Here is a 20,237-nt window from a genome sequence, read left to right as displayed (position 1 = left end):
ATAGATGCCACATCTAAAACGAACAAATATAATAAGCCGCTTGTTCAAATAGTTAGTGTGACCTCAACTCAATAGACATTCTCTATAAGTTTTGCCTTCATACATAGAGAAAATCAGGCCAACTATACTTGGGTGTTAAATTGTCTAAGTTCAACACTTGAGAATTGCATGCTCCCACGTGTAATAATCACAGATAGAGAGTTAGCACTCATCAATGCATGTGAAACAGTTTTTCCGGATGCTGCCCGATTACTGTGTAGATGGCATATTAAGCAAAACATTTTGAAACATTGCAACAAAATTATCAAGTTGAAAAATGATCAGGAGCCCTTTAGAATACAATGGATGTTACTAGTTAAGTCTCCAACATTGATGGCGTATACATAAAACTATGAACGACTTCAATCAATGATCGCAGATTATCCACGTAAGCTTGTTTGTTTACTATGTTTTAAATCAAAACCTTCATATTACTATGTATGTACTTATTTGTTAACTTATTTTATTTCGCAAATGCTTTGAAATACGTAGAGGATACATGGTTAAATAAGTACAAAGAAATGTTTGTGTCGGTTTGGGTTGATTAACATCTAAATTTTGGAAACCGCACATCCAATAGAGTTGAGAGTGCACATTCCAAGTTAAAGAAATTTTTGGACTCCCCAAATTGTAATCTAGATATATTTGTGCAAAATATTACTGAAATTGTGCAGTCACAGGTAACTTCGATCAACGAAAGTTTTGAAAATAACAGATGTTATCGCTACAATCACCACAATTTGAAGTGTTTCCGGTTACTGCGTGGTTTTGTTTCAAACGAAGCTTTAGATATAATATTAGGAGAGTTTCAAAGGTTGAATGATCTAAATTCAGACTCCTCGAATTGTGGTTGCAAACTTCGTAACAGTTGTGGGTTACCATGTGCTTGCATACTTTCTGGCTACTCGAATTCAGGTTCGTACGTTCAACTACCACATGTAGATATTTTTTAAAATGTTATGTAAATAATTATTTTATATTTCAATGCAGGTGAAGCTTGATATTTCAGATATCAAGCTTGATATTTCAGATACGACACCTGTAGTAGACGACAATTTTTTGTGTGATGATATAGTTGCAAAAATTAAAGAAAGCTTCAAGAAGCAATCAAAAGCCGGGAAACAAGCTTATATGAGAAAGCTACAAGAGATATATGATCCGCAAAAAACTGACATTGGGTTCAACGAGGTATACAATTCATTGCGTTGGTTTTAAACACCTGCACCTTCTCGATATTGGTTACATATGCCTTTGACTGGTTACCTGATTTCCAACAAGTTTGGTGTGATCGTTCATTGTTTAAGCCACGAACAATCTACAACATGCTTCCCTCTTTGGAGAGGTCCCGAAGAGTTTCAACCCCACTGAGCCATTACATTGGCATTTGTAAATGACATCCATTATATGTCGGTGTTTTTGAAAGGAAATTACCCAATGCCTCCTACCACAATGTATTGGAATGCCCATAGAAGCTCGTCGGCATCTACATGGGAAACTATGTATTGACCTCGTTTTGAATTATACAATCAACTTAGGCCTCGTAGTTCTGTAGCACCTTGGATACATATCGATTAAGTGGGAATGTATTTGAACTTTTTCATTATCCGTTGGGTTGAAATATTATTTTATTATTGCCGTGTGTTAAATATAATTCTTTTATATAAAATAATTTTATTAGATGCATGTAAATAATATATAACAAACTTTTTTTGTTTTATAAATTTAAAATATAAAAATATTTTTGGATACATATCGATTAAGTGGGAATGTATTTGAACTTTTTTATTATCCGTTGAGTTGAAATATTATTTTATTATTGTCGTGTGTTAAATATAATTCTTTTATATAAAATAATTTTATTAGATGCTTGTAAATAATGTATAACAAACGTCTTTTGTTTTATAAATTTAAAATATAAAAATATTTTATTGATTAAGTTTTTATTGACACATGCAAGAAATTGGTATTATTTTTCATAAACCAGAAAACGATATAGTTATATTTAATTTTCATTAACATTGAGCATTATCTTATATAAGTTATCTAAAACTATAATAAAATAAATTCACTGGATATTAAAAACTTAATAAGTATCATTATCTTATATAAGTTATCTAAAACTATAATAAAATAAATTCATTGTATATTAAAAACTTAATAAGTAAAATCTGTCAAGTGAAAATTCATTGGAAATTAAAGGGGCTAAATTGAAAATTCTATTAATCTTATAGCTTTTAATCGGAAACGGACGTTATTTAATCTTAAAATAAACAATAACAAATAAAAATAAGTAATCAATCAATATCCCACGATTATTTGTGTATTTAAAATTACCCTTAAGAAAAACTATTTACTAGTATTAAAAGTCAAATAATCACTTAATCATTATAGTCAGAAAAAGATAAATTATTACATAATTTTTTAATCAATTAAAGAAAATAATTATTACATAATTTTTTAATCAATTAAAGAAAAAGTTAATATAATGATTAAAAGTTAATATAATGATTAGGGGTATTAGTAGAAGATAAAAGGGTATTGGTTAACCTATGTCTTTTTTCAACCACAAAAAAGAACCCAACTACAATTCCCTAACTTGGTACAACACCATCATCATCAGATTATTAAAACTGCATCATTATCAAGGTCTGACCCAATAGGGTGGAGTGACCACCTCGAACCTCACGACGATTAGGGCCATGAAATTAATTCTGCCGGGTATTTTAATATATGTTTATTGTATTTTAAAATGGTAAAGAAACTTCCATTTTGATGAGATGGAAACGTTCCATTTATGTAAACAAGTAGTTTGACTTCGATCCTTCTTATGGGCAACTTTTTAAAATACTTTAAAATTTATTTTAGGCGTAATTAATGGACATTCTTATTAATATTATAATTAATAAAATATAACGATCCTATATAATAGTAACAAACTAGATTATGACCCGCGTAAAACGCGGGGAACTTATAAAAAAGGCATATAAAGTTATAAAAAGCCGACACGATAAAAAAAGATAAAGTAACATACAGAGAATTCATATTATTGATTATATTGAAATGTCTAAAAAATAAAACGAAATTTCTAATTATCTATAATTGTTGAAGGACCTCTTTGTAGACAATATTTTTTGTTTTACTGGTTGGACGACCTTCATCGTTACATATGAGTACCTTCAAGTTTTTTTTACTTGTCACGCAAGAAACAACTATATATTACTGACTATGAGTGAATACGGGTCTACGCAAATTCCATTCCAACAATTGATAATGGCTGTCATTGACTCTTGTTAATGGTCATAGAAAAACAAACAACTACTGAGAATTGTCTCCGCTGAAAACGGAAGGGAATTCTTTTATCAGACGGAGTTAACTTCATGCGAGGTATATAAGTAGTCTCATTGAAGAATCTACCAGCTATAATTCATGCCTCAATTACATGTTTTCAAAGTCTAAGTATTTGTAACCTAGTACCATTTTATAGACATGTGGTTTGGTAAATATTACGAAGCAACATGACAGGAACACTTGTTTTTTGTGTAAGTTTATGGTTGAGAATTCCAGATGCCTAAAAAGCATTCAATATATTCAGAGACTAAACTGATTCTTCAAAACAATATGCTGACTCTGTCTCACATAAAGAATCCGAAGATAAGTTTTTCCTTCATCTTTCATCAATCCTAACATGTAGTTATTGATAGCATCGACTTCTTCATTTGTATGGACCAAAATAGTTTTATCTTGAAAATATGATGGATCATCAAGATGCTTTTGAAAAGACGGATAAATGGTCAATTCAACTGAAAGAATATGGTCACGTGTAGAGCGAACGATAACGTCTTCTGGAAAGTCAACTTCAGCTTCACTATCATTAGGACCACCAATATTACCTTTAGTAATTTTAAGAATCCATTCAAAAAATGATTGTCTCATCAAATCATTAGTTGGACAACGAAATTGAAGCCTCATGTTACTGTTAAACGTAAAACTGTATATTCACACCATAATGTGATGGTGTTTTTAGAGCACTGGATGAAGAGGGTGCATGCACTAAAGAACAATCGTATATATCAAACACTCAATACAAATTTTAAAGGAAAAAAAATAGTTATACAAATTAAACATTATAGACATTTAAGCATTGAAAACATAAAGATAATACTTAAATATGAATTTTGCCATTTGTGATGTAAGACAGTGGTGTGGTTGGTGAAGAGCTGATGGGTAAAATATTACTAACATAACTTTTAGATTTTTTCTTTCTCGAAGCATATGAAATGTCACTCATTTCAATACGTTTGATTATGGGTAGCAAATCGTGCTATCGTTTTGTGTTTCTGTCTGACACGACATGACACGACAATGTTTTATATAACACGAACACGACACGACACGATGTCGTGTTTTTTTAACTAACACGAAAATGAACGAACTAAAAGACGACAAACACGATAAATAAAACATATACTAAAAAATAGTTTATTTAATGAATACTTTATCAAATATAACACGACAAACACGACAAACACGAAAACACGATATAGAACAACTAAATCGTGTCAATTTCGTGTTGAATTTTGAACAAGAACACGACACGACACAACATTGTGTTTGTTACAGTTAACACGAACACGACACGAATACGAATTCAAATTTTAGTTTCATCCCAATTTCGTTTCGTGTCGTGTATTTTTGTCGTATCGTGTCATAAATTGTCACACCTACGTTTGATTTGGTTTGTGTTCTTGGTTATACACACACACATTGATATTGATGATTTCTAAACCTTTAAATAAGAGAATTAAATATTAGAAGAGTTTAAATTAGGTAAAAAGATATATTTATACAATTATGGAGGGAATAAGTACATTATACAAATAGATTGGGAATACATGCATGCACTAAAGAAGAATAATATATATCAAACAATAAATACGATATTAAAGGAAAAAATAACTTATACAAATTAAACATTATAGACATATATGTATTAAAAAATTAATGATAACACTTAGTATTGAGAAATTAAAATTGATGTTATATGATTTAAGATGTGGGTGTAAATATAATATAAAAGAAATTAAGAATAATTTATTCTGATTGTTTATTTGTGAAAGTGACGACCTTGACGAAATAAATGTGGATTGCACATTCGGGTGTATGATGTTATTTTGTTGCCATATGCAAACGATGTATATTTACACAAATAAAATTTAAATTTCATTTTGACGAATAAAAGAAGGTGAAATAGCATGTGTAATAAAAAAATGGTGTTGGAAATGAAATTTGTAAACTTACCATATTTGAAACATGTGATAAGATACGCGACAAACATGTTGACACCAATATATATCGATTTGTATGTGTCAACATGATACAAGTACCATGTTACAATAATCAACATTTTATGTCCTATATGATAAAAGAAAAACGTTGTAATTTAGTATTCAAATGACTTAACCGATAATACAGTAAACATGCATAGATTTTAAGTAAGCTTGTAGGCATACAATATATGCTATGTTCATGCACAATAATAATGTACATAAAATAAATGCTACAAAATCAAATCATGAATGAAAGTAAAAGAAACATAATATTCATTAACACAAAATAATTCAATAATATGAAATTTTCATAAATAACACGAATAACATTGTGTTCAAACCAAATAACATCTAAACCAAATTTCAAAAACATGTAAAAGACTTGACCAAAAAACCCATAAACCAACAATTAAAAGTGCAACACACAAAAGATTAAAAAGAAAATGTCTGTAAACATCTTTAAGATGAAATGTAAAATGTTGATGGGCGGCTTCATATTACCCTAACGTTTCCATTTTTGGGATCTTCAAGGTAGCGGAAACAACACCACCTTTCGAAGAAGACCACTCCAAAGAGTCAGTGGTGGCAACAATCTCAATAGGGCGCTTCCCGACACTGGATGATGGTGTTAAAGCTTCGAGATCAACAACCTCGAGATTGTCATCATGGACCTAAACAATATTTTCTTGTATAGAAGACATAAGAGGATAAAAGTCGAATCAAAATAAATTATAAAAAACATAACATATTTGCATAAATACATGAAAATCAGGAATTAAATTGAAATATACTTTTGGCTTTTACATTTTTGTGATATTAAGCCATTAAGCTATTGTTGAGATATTAATGCGTCATGTTTTTGTTCTTGGAGTCATTGAGGTGTATTAGAAAAGTGGAATGATATAAAGGAAAAGATCAACTAGAAAAAAAGAATGTGAGTAAATTGAACATATGTGAAAAGAAAATACAAAGGTGCTACTAAACCTGAAGTTCCGAAAAGATTTATGATTCTAGGTTTGCTAAAACAAACAAAAATACAAATAAAAGTTAGTATTTTTATAGATCTTGTTTCTAGATCTACTGAAATGAAATAAATACAAAAAAGATTAGTTCCCAGATCTGATTAAATGAGCTTCAATTCCAATCCACGAGGTACTTCATAATCTAAGAACCACTAAAATAAATTTGAATCAACAAAATAAAACAAAAATAGTTTGGAAAATCCGTTGCAAAAAAACTACTACCAACAGTTATTAAAAACAAATTAATTTTACACAACAAAACAAATGATAGAGGGGCCAAAGACAATGCAAAATCCTCAAATAAGGATTGGAATTGCAATTCAAATCTTTTTAGGACCAAAACCAAAAAAATGATTAAACTCAAGGATAGAAAAGTTGTGAAATTATTCTTGATTACCATATTTATTTGGCTCACTATTACGTGTAATGAGTTGGTTTTTTACTCCAAGCAACCACAAATTGCTTTCACCACATGATAATTTACGTTATCTTTGAGGAAAATAAAGGGTATATGTCAAATTAAAGATGTCGATACTTTGTATTTGATCCTTAAACCATTCAACAACTTGTTCTTTTAATAAATCAATTGTTTTGGGTGTGTTCCAATAGCCACGTATGCATATTACATTTTCGATAAATATAAGCTATACCAGTAAACACATTTTAGCATATTCAAGTATTTGTATAAAATTTAAAGTGTTAGGAATAAATAAATTTCATCAGAAAAATTCAAACATAGACCAAATTTCATAAAAAGTGAATTGAATGTTCATTTGTTCATGTATGTGAGTATAATTTCACTCATACATTCAATCAAACACCTTGTATGCATTTTCACAATCATCAACTCCCGTATCCTTCTTCTCATTTTCTTATTACAAGGTACAAAACATTTAATCAAATGAAATTTCAATGGCAATTTGAAGCAACTTCATATGATGAGATGTAATTCAATCATTTGTGCAAGGTGTAACTCAATGAATAGACAATTGCATGTTTCTTTTTATAAAGAATGAAAGTAGAATTTAAGAAGGAAAATAAAGATTAAGCATCTGCCAACATTGAAGATTATAAAGTTTTGAAGATTGAACACCCACCAACATGTATCTGGGATGAAATTGACTAAATAGGAAAGACACATAGACATATAATATAGATTTTATAGTTCACAAAAGAAAAAGAAGATATGCAAAGAAAGTAAAAAAAATAAATAATTAAATAAAAATAAAAAAATAAACTCACCGGTTGTGCTATCTATTGAGGCGTAAACGATGAACATACGAAGAAGAGCAGTAAAAGAAGCCCAAACTTATGGTTAAAACCCTTCCAAAGAAGCAATCGTTATAATTGGAGACGAAATTTGTCAAATAACAATATATGTGTATTTGTAATTCTAGTGATAAAAGGAGATTGAGGAATTGAATATTAGAAAAGTTTAAATTAAGTAAAAAATAAATCATGCATACAATTATGGATGTAATAAATGCACTATACAAAAATAGATTTCGAATAAACTCTTTCCTTATAGCACTCGATTAAAAATGGAAAGGATTGAAACTATTAGAAAACATAAAGGATTGTAGATTTAAATTCCAAAAAATCAGGGTCAATTTCAATCCCAAAAATCAGGGATTATGACTGTAAGTTAAGAATGTAAGTTACAAAAACGATGCATCTTGCATGCTTATTTTTATAAAGAATTAAAGTAGAATTTAAAAAGGAAAATAACGATAGATGTGTAGTTGTAATTATATATATATATATATATATATATATATATATATATATATATATATATATATATATATATATATATATATATAAAGAGATTGAGAAATTGAATTTTAGAAAGGTTTAAATTAGGTAAAAAATAAATTTTTCATATAATTGTGGATGGAATAAATGCACTATACAAAAATAGATTTGGAATAAACTCTTTCCTTATAGCACATCAATTAAAAACTGGAAAGGATTGAGACTATTAGAAAACGGAAATGATTGTTGATTTCAATCCCAAAAAAATTAGGGATTATGACTGTAAGTTAAGAATGTAAGTTACAAAAATGATGTTTGACCAAAAGTTTAGTCAAGATGACATCATCAATTTGATCTAATGGTGGAAAATATAGGATTGAAAAACAATCAAAGGCCCTGATTGATTGATTGATGAATTAATGATTCTCTTTTAATAATATTTAGAGAAGGTTTTCATTTAATATATTAATTATATAAAAGTAATACCACTAAAATGCTACTGCAGTTGACAAACTAATAAAGTTCATAAACATTATAGTTCGTTGAATTCACAAATGTGAGACTTTTTTTTGTTCTCATTATTATTTTTATATGCAAATCGTTTATATTTGTTTTACACTTTACTGTTAAAAAATAAACCTTGCTTTTTTTTTTTGAAGAGTCTCATTTGAAGTCTTCATCTTCTTTTATTATTTTAAACAACAACCTAATCAATGATTTCATATATGTTAAATTTAGTATACTAATCAATAAAAATATATGTTTTTTTTGGAACCGACAATTTTTATTAAAAAAACACTCACTAGAAAGGAACTAGTGAGATCCGAATTACAATCTAAATTACATAGAAGAGATCGGTAAATTTTTCCAGATCTCCCATACAAAATTTCATTTTCCATGCCTAAATTTAATCCAAGTATAGACCATGCATCTAACACCTTTAAACACCAATTCCGGAGGTATAAACTTTGAGTTGAAAACTCTATCATTCCTTGCTTTCCACATTCCCCATAATGTTCCGAAGATGATTGAATTTATTGTTCTCTTCTTTGTTTGGGGTTTCCCACACATGGCTACGAAATTTAAAATCTCCTTGACATTAGACAGTTGAGGGGGTATGATTTCACACCAATTCCATATCCCGTTCCAAATTGCAATTGCAAAAGGACAAGTGACCAACATATGATCTGCTGTTTCACTTCCTGAAATACATACACTACATGTTTCGTCTTGAATCTTAACTCCCCGCCGTATAAGAGCACATGCTGACGGGATTCGATCAATCCTTGCTCGCCATACAAAGCAATTCACCTTGTTGGGAATCCATTTACTCCACGTGAAAGCTCCATCCGGAGTCAAGTGACCTGCCCGATTTATCCTTCCTCGTAACCCTGCAACGTAATCAAAAAATGAAAGATTTTTAATAGTTAAGAATTTAATAGGAGATTTATTTCAATGAAATTTTTACAATATGTTGTTTAACCGGTAGAGATGGAACGACAAAAATAACAAAAAGTAACTATTTGCATAATGTCATGCATAAGTTTTGTAAAAAAGTAAATTTAACACGAAGAACACGATGAAAATAACCATAAAATAACATAAAATGTTACTAAATATACATGACTTTTGAACATGAACACGACACGAACACGACATTACATGCTATTATCGTGTCGAATTTCTAACACAAACACAAACACGACACGACACGACAACATATATGCTTGGACCGGTGACCTAAGGGGCCCTTTTTGCTTTTTTTGCCCAAGGCCCCATATATCCTTAGACCGACCCTGATCATTATCGCGCCTCCTTATCTAATCGCAGATACAACCATTACCTTTTTATTTTATGTATCTCGAACTTTTCACATGTAACCATTACCATTTTCATTTTAGTTTCTCGACATTCCTTTAGGGGCAATAAGGTTGACCAGAAGTGGGTGATTAAAACCTCCAATGCCTAACCTCATATAAACCATATGTTTTATCTTTTATCTAAGATTATCATCTGCATATCATCAATGGCCTTTACCATCTCAAAATCGAAATATCCTCACATACCAAACATCCTATAAATCGTTTTTGATGTTATATATATATATATATATATATATATATATATATATATATATATATATATATATATATATATATATATATATAAGCTTAGGTACTCAAACTCTCATGCTACGTCGTTTTGTATCATATATATACATTATAATTGTCCAATGTTCTTATAATTCAACTTCTAATTAGATTTACTTTCAAGATTTTTATAAATTTCACATTTATCTTCCTTTTACATAATTTTTATTATTTTCAACTATAATATATATATATATATATATATATATATATATATATATATATATATATATATATATATATATATATATATATATATATATATATATATAGCCTAGTAGGTATTCAACAAAAAGATGTGATGTAAGAGGAAGATAATAGTGAAATTTCGAAAATCTTGAAAGTAAATAAAGTTAGAGGTTGAAGTTTAAGAACATTATAATGAATATATCAAACAAAATGACGTAATATGATGAGTTTGGGTACCTAAGCTTATATATCCTTAAGGGTATATTCATTTTTCCCATATATATATATATATATATATATATATATATATATATATATTGAAATAACGATACCACTAACGACATTGGTTATTCAGGAAAGTTGGAAAGGCCATAGGTTTTTTTCTGGGTTAATTTCATAAAAGTTTCATAAGTTTGATGGTTTTTTGATTTAAACAAACAAAAATTGTTAAAAAAAAAACCTACCGCTTTTTCAAAATTTATAGATTACCCTTTTAACGAAAGTTAATTTACAAACCAAATCAAATAAAATGACAAAACTTTAGGGAGTTATAGATTATTTTATATAAAAATGGTTTAAAGTGTGAAATTATAAAACTTATTTGTATTTTTTGAAAATTTTATTCCATATTTCACACTTGATATAGGCTCTACCTATGAATATATTGGTATTTTTTGAAGTGATGATTCTATAGTCTCACTCACTTTATGTGACAGATATATGCTTTATGTTGTGCATATAAATATGTATTTGTTATAAGATTAGAGAGAGTGATGTCATATTTATCACGGTCAACGTAGACGTTACGTCAGATGTGTCACACAACAATAAAAACTTGACACTTACATGATACGGTTTGTCATGCTTGCCATGTTACTTTTTTTTTAATATTTATTTTATATAAAGAAATCAAATATAAATAAAGTATTTTAATAAAAACTTAAATTTCATTGTCTTCAAAATCATCACACACTTACATTTAAAAAACAAAACACACTTGAAATTAAACTAATAGACACTTATATTTTAAAAAAAACATAACACACTTGAAATAAAAACTTAAATTAAAAACCAACGAGTTTAAATTTGAGCAAAATTTAGGGACTGACTCACAAGCATTCTTTAGCAAAATATTTTCATTTTCACCATTTTCAGCTTCATGAATCATCCTACGAAACACATTCTTAAACTGAGTTGCAAGTGCGTTTGCATGCCTCCATTTGGAGTAGATTTCTTCTTTACCTTGAGGCATCGGAACTTTGTGGTTGTATTTTACGGTGACTCTCTTCCAAAAGGTTGTCGTCGGGAGGTTAATGTGAATTGGGTCTTCAGTTATATCAACACATGAACGAACTAATAACATCTCTTCTTTAGGGACCAAACACGAACCACATGAGTCATTAGCGATGAGGTTTTGAAGAAGATGAAAAATAAAAAAAGTTAGGAGAATTGAATTAAAAAGATTTGAATGGAGTAAAGAATAAATAAGGATGATGATATTTTTAGTTAAAGATTGAAGGTTTAAAATTTAAAATTTTGAAGAAAAAAGGTATACTTTTGAAAATGAGTTTTTTTTTTTTTTTTTTTTTTGAAAAGATGATATTTTTTGAAAAAAAAGAATTTGAGTAAATGATAAAAGAAAAAGGAAAATGTTAATCGAATGTTACTCTCTCATCGGTAAAACCCCGCTGAGTTGCCGAGCCGAGCTTGGCATGCCTCGGTCTCGGCCCGGTGTTTACCAAGGTTGCCAACCCTAATATCGAGCCCACTCCCATCAGGCTAATGTGTTGTAAAGAATGACGTGATAATGAATATGATTTTGACCATACTATTAAATATAAAAGTTATAAAGATATTTAAATGAAAATATATATATATATATATATATATATTTAAATAAACCAAAATAGTAATCGTTACTGTACACCTACATATATATATATATATATATAAATAAACCAAAATAGTAATCGTTACTGTACACCTATATATATATATATATATATATATATATATATATATATATATATATATATATATATATATATATATATATATATATATATATATATATATATTTAAATAAACCAAAATAGTAATCGTTACTGTACACCTACCCCACTCTCCCACTGGTTCCCCTTTCACTCATCGTATATAACTATATATTATACGACAAGCACAAAGCCTGCTACTCCGAGCTTCTTTGACATCTCAAAAATGGATTCTGAAGCAGAAGCAGGTATATCCAATGAGTAAACCCAAATTCCTCATATTTACCAATATATGTATCTATATCCTGAAATTTGACTTTGTGTCTGCTAATTTGCGTTTCTGAATCAAGTGATCGAGTTTCTAGGGGACGTGCCCGCGCTTCAGAGACTTCCGAGCTCGTCTATTAGGAAAATTGCTCAACACGTTATCGTTAAACATCATAGTAATTTTCTCAATCTATAATTTCGAATTTAGCAGATTTTGTTTTTATTGTTTGATTCTAGTGTAAATTTTGTTATATTAAGCTTTGATTTGGATGTTATGAGTAATTCTAAGCTGTACATTCGATATAAATTTGAAGTTTGTGAGAAAAATTGGTAGCTAGATTAAAATCTCTAATAGGTGTTTGTATAGAACTTGCAATTAATTCGAAACCGGGCTTTCTAGGTTTGGTATGAAAAGTCAAACTTGTAGGTTTTTTTAGAACAATGGATTTTTTTGAATGTGTTTCAGTTAGTGTTGAAATAATGGAAGGTTTAAGTGCCCTTTTTACTATATGTTGAAGATTTAATCCACTACTTCCACAATAAGGTTCACTTTGACTTTTGAGAATGGAGTAGACTGTAGACTACTTTTCCACTAGTTATCACGTTTTGACACAATGTATGATTCCATGGATGCTTTATTTTGAAGATTCTGGAGACTATGTGTTCAAAGAAGAAGGGGAATCTGGGGGTGGAACTTACTTTATTTGGGAGGGCGTGGTAATTTTTTTTTTTTTTTAAATCCTGGACAATTAATTTAAAGGTTAGTCAATTGATGATCACACATTACTTTTGCAGGTGGAAGTCTCCAGTCAATTTCCTGAAAGTAACCATGATTCTCAAGTTTTCGAGTGGAAAAAGTTTGATTACTTCACCCAAAGTGAGAGACTATTTAATATAGTCTATTTTCTTGATTGTGTATAGATTAATGACTTTTTTTTTGGCATATTTAAAGCATAGGGCGGCTATTTTGCAGGTGAATGTGGTGGTCAAGATGTGATTGCTTTGACTAAGGTAAGTGATATGCTTTACTTCATTGTAACTTGTAAGTAATTTTGTATATGACATGCTAATCTGGCATGGAACATTCTCACATCTACAAGAAGCTTAACACTTTCACTATGGTTATTTACAGCTGACCTACTTAATGCTACCCTACAAATATAGTGACTTGATGAATCCAAAATCAATTTGGAGTGCAGATATGAACCTTGAGACATGGGCACCTGTGGAACACATATTGTCCTTGGACCCACTGGATGTATGTAACGTATTTAGAAAACTTGCATGATTTCTTTGTTTTCTGAACAATTTCTTTTGGCTTTATGTTCAAGTTATCAAGTCTTTATGAAGTTTATTTGTTTATTTATTTGTGAAGGTGAACACATTCAGAGGAGTCACCTTAAAAGGAGCTCCAAAATCTGCTAAAGTGTATGGAGGCCAGTTTATGGGACAGGTATGAATATCTCTGTGTTTCTATTTGGATCTGCTAGCATTACACACAGTTTTTGGTGATTATGATAAATATGATTGATTATACAGCTTCTTTAATATTCTTCTATATATGTTCTTATGATCAATAATATTCAGGCATTGGCTGCAGCATCAAAAACGGTTCATTTTCTTAAGATTTTACATAGCTTTCATGCTCACTTCCTTCTTCCAGGGGATGTAAATGGTAAGTCGGTTTCTATGTAACTTAATACGTAAACAACAGCAAGAAATAGCAATGTACCTTTATATATTTGTGTATTATCGCATTCTATTTTAATTTCTTTGTACCTTTACAGTATCGTTCTTCCAAAAAATTTCTTATTGAGGCATTGTACTTTGAAAATTCTACCGATTTATGACAGTGCAGTTTTCTTTGTATATGAATGATATTGCTATAACTGGGTGCAGAGTTTCTAAAGTATAATGCTGGAAAAGGAAGAAATGAAAGTAGGATGTTATACTAAACAAATCAATGGAAGTACATTGCATTTAACCCTTTTATTTTCATAATATTTATGAGACAAATATGCTACCTTGATGATTTGCAGTTCCAATTATATATGAAGTTGATCGGGTACATGATGTGCATAATCTTGCTACAAGGAGGGTGAATGCAGTACAGAAAGAGCGAATTGTCTTCTTTTTGATTGCTTCCTTTCATGTATGAAACATAATATTAATAACTCATCATTTCTCACTTTTCTTTCATGTATGTATGTATGTATGTATTGATTGTTGTTCTTTTTATGACAGAGGGGAGAAGAAGGTTTTGATCACCAAGAACCAACAATGCCTTCTGTGCCTGACCCTGAAGAGGTAACCAAATACTCTTTTTTTTTTTTTGGATTATTTTTTTGTTTTTTTTAATAATAATAAAAAATCATATGGTTGCAGCTTTTGCCAAAGAATGGATTAGAAGAGGGTGTTAAGCTTTCACGTCATCATCTCAGGTGAGATTGTTTTTTGATGATGAGGGCATTGACGTCTTTTTCACACATAATTTAATGTTCCCTTTTCTTACTTGTTAATAATGGAGAAATGGATCAACAACAGGAGCCAAGTTTCCACTCCAACTTTTGTCCCATGGCCTACAGAAATCAGGCCTTTGGATCCTAACATTTATACCCGCCACACTACACGCCCTGCAAGGTTGTTTCTACTTATATTTATTACACTAATTATTTTATAATTATTATTTTTTTAATTTTAAAAAATGACTAATTCTTTAGTTGTATTGTATGTAAAACTAAAATGTATTGCAGTGTGAGTTACTGGTTGAGAGCAAAAGGTAGACTTCCAGATGACCAGGCTTTGCATAGGTGAGAGACTCTTTCACTCCAATCACTTTTTTGATAATATGATGGTGCGGAGGGCATTTACGTCTTTTCCACATATGAGAGATTGACGTGTTATGTTATGTTCCTGAAAATGAACATAGGAGTTTTGTAGGCATCTTCGAATTATCTTTAATGTAAATTACATAATGGCCCATGTGCTTTCTGACTTTCACCGTATTTAGTCCCAAATTGGAACCTTTTTTCAAATCGATATGAAAGTTTCACACAAGGGCCCACATTGAAAAAAGTTTCTATTTTTGGTAAAAATAAGAAAGCTTGCAAATAAACAGGTGTGTAGGGGCATACTACTCGGATCTGCTATTCATTCAAATCAGTCTAAATCCACACCGCAGAGAGGGCATGCTTCCATCTTCTATTAGTCTCGACCATTCGTAAGTCAATAATACATCATTTACACTTTTGATCCCTCAGTATAGCTGATTATTTTTTTTTCTTCCAAAAAGTTTTCTCTTGCAAATTTTGGTCCTTATTTGAGTTTTTTGTTATCTTTTTGGTCCCCTATTTCAAGTAAAATAACTTCTACTTTTTTTTTTTTTTCAGGATGTGGTTTCATAGGGATTTTAGAGCTGATGAGTGGTTACTATACGTGGTAAATATCACTATTTTTTTTTTGTAGAATAAAGGTGCTACTTAATTAATGTGCACATTATTAATTAATTATTTATCATCATTTACACATTTGGAAAATGGTATTGTTTTTTTAATTCACCACTACACAGATTGATAGTCCTACTGCTTACAATGCAAGAGGCTTTTCACGTGGTCAAATGTTCAATAGAAAGGGAGAGGTAACAATAGCAACGTACTTTACTCTTGTAAATAATGCTACCAAATTGTTATTAATTATGGTAATTTTAATTTATGGTGTTGCTTGTAGCTTGTATTGTCCGCAATGCAGGTGGGAGTTGTTAGGAAAATAATAAACACACAAAGCTCTATTTCTGCTACTGCTGCATCCAAGCTATAATTAAGTCCTCTAAACAAGCTGTTGTATCAATCATGATTATTTTTTCTCTATTGGAATCCGTGATAAAAATCACAATTCACAAAGTTTAGGCTCATCTACATGTTACGTGCATTGTCGAGGGATCAATGTTGTAAATAAGCATACGTTAATAAATATGTTGAAGCTGAAAATATTGTTTAAATATACCATCATTTGTCACAACTTTCAATAAGTCTTCATTCAAAGCATTTTACATAGCTTGCATACACAATGGTTTTCTAAATATGAAACTTTTAGAGTGCGTTTGGTTGTAGAAAATTTTCCAAGAAAAACGGAAATTTTGAAAACGAGTTTGGTTCGTTCAGTTTTTCAAAGTTTTCTAAGAAAATTAAAATTTTTAGTTTTCCAAATTCTATGCAAATTAGAAAAGTGATTTTTACAGTTTTCCAAATTTCTAAGATGGAAAATGAAAACTCCACCAGTTCCAACCAAACGCGTTTTCATTGAAAATTGAAAATGAAAACACCTTATTTTCTAAAGAAAATTTCATAGAAAATGCAAACAGTTTTTCACAACCAAACGCACCCTTAGGGTGCGTTTAGTTGCGGAAAAATGGGTCGTTTTCTGGAAAAAAATTCAAGAAAAATGAGAATTTTGAAAGCGCGTTTATTTCGTCTATTTTTCTAAATTTTTCATGGAAAATAAAAAATTTCCGTTTTCTAAAATTACAGAGAAGTTGGAAATTTTTGAAAAATCAATAATCATTGTTTTTCACATTTTTCTAATTCCAAAATTTTTTTAAAATATAAACACACTCACTCCCACCTCTAACTACCCCCACCTTAACACCCCTATCTACCCACACCCATCTACTCCCAAGCTCACCCCTACAAACACACACACACACCTACCTCCACCCACACCCCCACAAACACCCCCTCCCCACACACCTACCACAAACACCCCCTCCAATGAAAACTGAAAACGAAAAACAAAAACTGAAAAGGGTAAACAAAAAACAGAAAATGAACATTGTTTTTCCTTAACTAAACGCAACCTTAGAAAAAGATAAGACTTCAAATTTACTCTCCAAAACAAGGTGTTTGTTCATGACAAGTTTACTGTTGGATTAGTGTCTAAGTCCATAACTATTTTGGTATGTACTTGACCCGATGGTGCATGGTCCTTTTGGGTTGCCTTCACCAAAGCAACTTGATTGGAGAAATAAATAGAAAGAGAGGATAATATGATTTATTAATATGTTATAAGGATAATATATTAAAGGAGAAATCATATTTGTTTAATTAATATTGGTCAATAATTAATTGAGAATTAATTTTGTGATCAAATGTAATTAATTAAACTTGAGGGGCTGATTTGTAATTATGTGATAGTTACAAAATAAGGTAAGGATTATCTTATAAGTATGGTGAACGAATTTAAGGTTGGAAAGCCTTAGAATTCGAGTATGATAAGGATTCAAGGATTATCTTATTGGTTGCTTAATGGATAATCAACTAGATAAGGATAATGACTGAAACCCTATCTCTACACCTATATAAACACCCCTAGGGTTATGAATTCGTGTATCCCTTCCCAAGAGGTCCCAAATACGAATTCTAACCTCCCTCCTCTCTCCTTATACCTTCTCCACTTGCTTATGGTGTTTGTAAGCCATTAGAGGAGTGACACTTGTGACTCTTAGCTTTTCAAGGTCAATTCAAGGAGGAATTGGATTGTTATTGCTACATAACAATCAAGGTATGTTCTTAAACCTATTTACATGTGAATTCTGATTTCCATATGCTAGAATTAGGGTTCAAGTCTTGGATTCAAAGTATGTACAATAGAGAAACCTAGATCCGAGCTTTAGGGTTTGTATGAGCACATAGGATGTCTTATGACCAAAACCCATCAGTGGTATCAGAGCCATGATTGGTTTCTATTGTATTGATGCTTGTTGTAACTAAAAAAAAAAAATTCGATTTTTTGCATTCTGGAGGCTGGACTCGCCGAGTCCATGGCTGAACTCGCCGAGTCCAAGGTGACTCGACGAGTCCAAGGCTGACTCGACGAGTCAACTCGTCAGAAGGAGGGTATCTCGGGATTTCTTGCTGTTTTTGCATTGGGATAATTACCTTATCATGTTAGATTAATATTAATCCGATTATATGATATATTTGACTATATTTTTAATCTAATTGAAGATATTTATCAATTAATAAGATAATTGTTTCCTTATAAGATAATTGATTAATTATTTTAAGTAAATTGATAAATTATTTTGCAAGAAATCATCAAATGTGGATAATTATGTGATTAAATGTTAATTTGAATTATTTGTTATTTGATCCTTGTTGTTGTGAAAAGTTTCATATTTGGCCCTTTAGGTTTTATAGTTTAAATTTGAACCCAAAAATTTTGTTGTTTTGAAATTTAAATAGTTGAAACCCTAATGTTTTGAAAAAGGTTTCAAAACTTGCCCTCAAGTTTTGGAATTTAAATTTTGATTAAATAGTTGAAGTTTGATGCATATTTAAATTCTAAACCCTAATGTGTTGAAATGTTTCAAAACTTGCCCTCAAGTTTTGGAATTTAAAAGTTGATTAAAAGTTTAATTAGGAATGTTAAATTCTAAAACCCTAGCATAGTTTTGAAAAAGTTCAAATCACACCCTTATGGTTTTATTAATTAATTAAGGTGTATAATTAAAAGAAGTTTAATAAATCCATAAAAGTTTAGGTCTACAATTTAATTGAATTAAAAGTATAATTGTTAAATTAGACCACCTAGTATTTTAAAAGTTATAAAATACACACTATACTATATATATAACATTAAAAGTCTAACATTATATATATGTATGAGTAAATGTCAGTCTTACCGTTAGTAGGCCTCATTCACGAAGCTGGTCTATAAGGGGTGTTTAAGGAAATTGCCTATAAAATGGCGATTGAATGGGTATCCACTCTTACCCACCGCACTCTTGACTAGTGGAGGGTCGTTAGCCGAACGGGTAGGATAGGACGAAACCTTCCATTATAAGTATAATGAAGTATAAAAGTAACTAAATGTTTTCATATAATTCCCAATCTTAGTTACTTAGGCAAAAGTGAATTGATGCAATTCCATGAAATTACACTTTGTGCCCTTGCGAAGACGTTAGTGGAGCGTGTGTGGTTAACCGGCACACTAAATGGGTCTAAGCAAAGGTAGCAAAGGGTGACTCAATGTTTGTCATAGTTCGGTGGAGCGTGTGTGGTTTACCGGCACATCGAATAGGCGACTGTAACATGTGAGGGCACCATGTAAGTTTGCATGGTTATTCACACCCGCTTTATGATCCTCGGCATCCCAGTCACAAACAAGAGGGGCATATCGAGATTTAAACATGCCATTGAAAGTTCAATGAATCTCAAAGGATCTAGGAGTTTTCATAGATTTAAAACTTAAATTCTTTTTCGTTTTTCATGGTGGAAATTAGTGAATCGTCATTCACTTACCTTCAAATGTTCTGCAATTTGGGTTACGGCATCCCTCTCCCGAGTTGTAGAATATTGTGTTGGGTCCTAGCCTTAGTATTTCATTTGGGTGATTTACCAAGGACTCAATCAATCAGCTAACTTGAATTCGTTTTCTCCCGTATTGTAGATGTCAAAGTTCGACAACTATGGTTTTCCCAAATCCCGTGGAACAAGCTTT

At 30.5% G+C, this 20,237-nt stretch overlaps 1 protein-coding gene across 2 annotated transcripts; it reads left to right on the top strand.

The window, feature by feature from the left end:
- The first annotated feature begins 12,590 nt into the window (after positions 1 to 12,590).
- Positions 12,591 to 16,757, top strand: LOC111902690 (acyl-CoA hydrolase 2). 2 transcript variants are annotated; one of them, XM_023898511.2, is made up of 18 exons: positions 12,591 to 12,721; positions 12,824 to 12,916; positions 13,387 to 13,457; positions 13,536 to 13,617; positions 13,714 to 13,751; positions 13,873 to 13,998; positions 14,116 to 14,193; positions 14,328 to 14,415; positions 14,640 to 14,678; positions 14,780 to 14,892; positions 14,985 to 15,047; positions 15,126 to 15,181; positions 15,285 to 15,380; positions 15,494 to 15,550; positions 15,859 to 15,960; positions 16,130 to 16,178; positions 16,309 to 16,377; positions 16,467 to 16,757. In XM_023898511.2, the coding sequence occupies exons 1-18, from the start codon at positions 12,700 to 12,702 to the stop codon at positions 16,554 to 16,556; spliced, it is 1,332 nt and encodes a 443-aa protein (XP_023754279.1). In that variant the 5' UTR covers positions 12,591 to 12,699; the 3' UTR covers positions 16,557 to 16,757. The 2 variants fall into 2 exon arrangements, with proteins under 2 accessions (XP_023754279.1, XP_023754280.1); XM_023898512.2 differs by lacking the exon at positions 14,640 to 14,678.
- The last annotated feature ends 3,480 nt before the right edge of the window (positions 16,758 to 20,237 follow it).

This window comes from Lactuca sativa, chromosome 7, assembly GCF_002870075.4.
Source record: "Lactuca sativa cultivar Salinas chromosome 7, Lsat_Salinas_v11, whole genome shotgun sequence".
In the NCBI taxonomy this organism is placed as follows: Eukaryota; Viridiplantae; Streptophyta; class Magnoliopsida; order Asterales; family Asteraceae; genus Lactuca; species Lactuca sativa.
The sequence above is the reverse complement of the archived record's forward strand: the minus strand, read 5'-3'. Positions and strand labels throughout refer to the sequence as shown.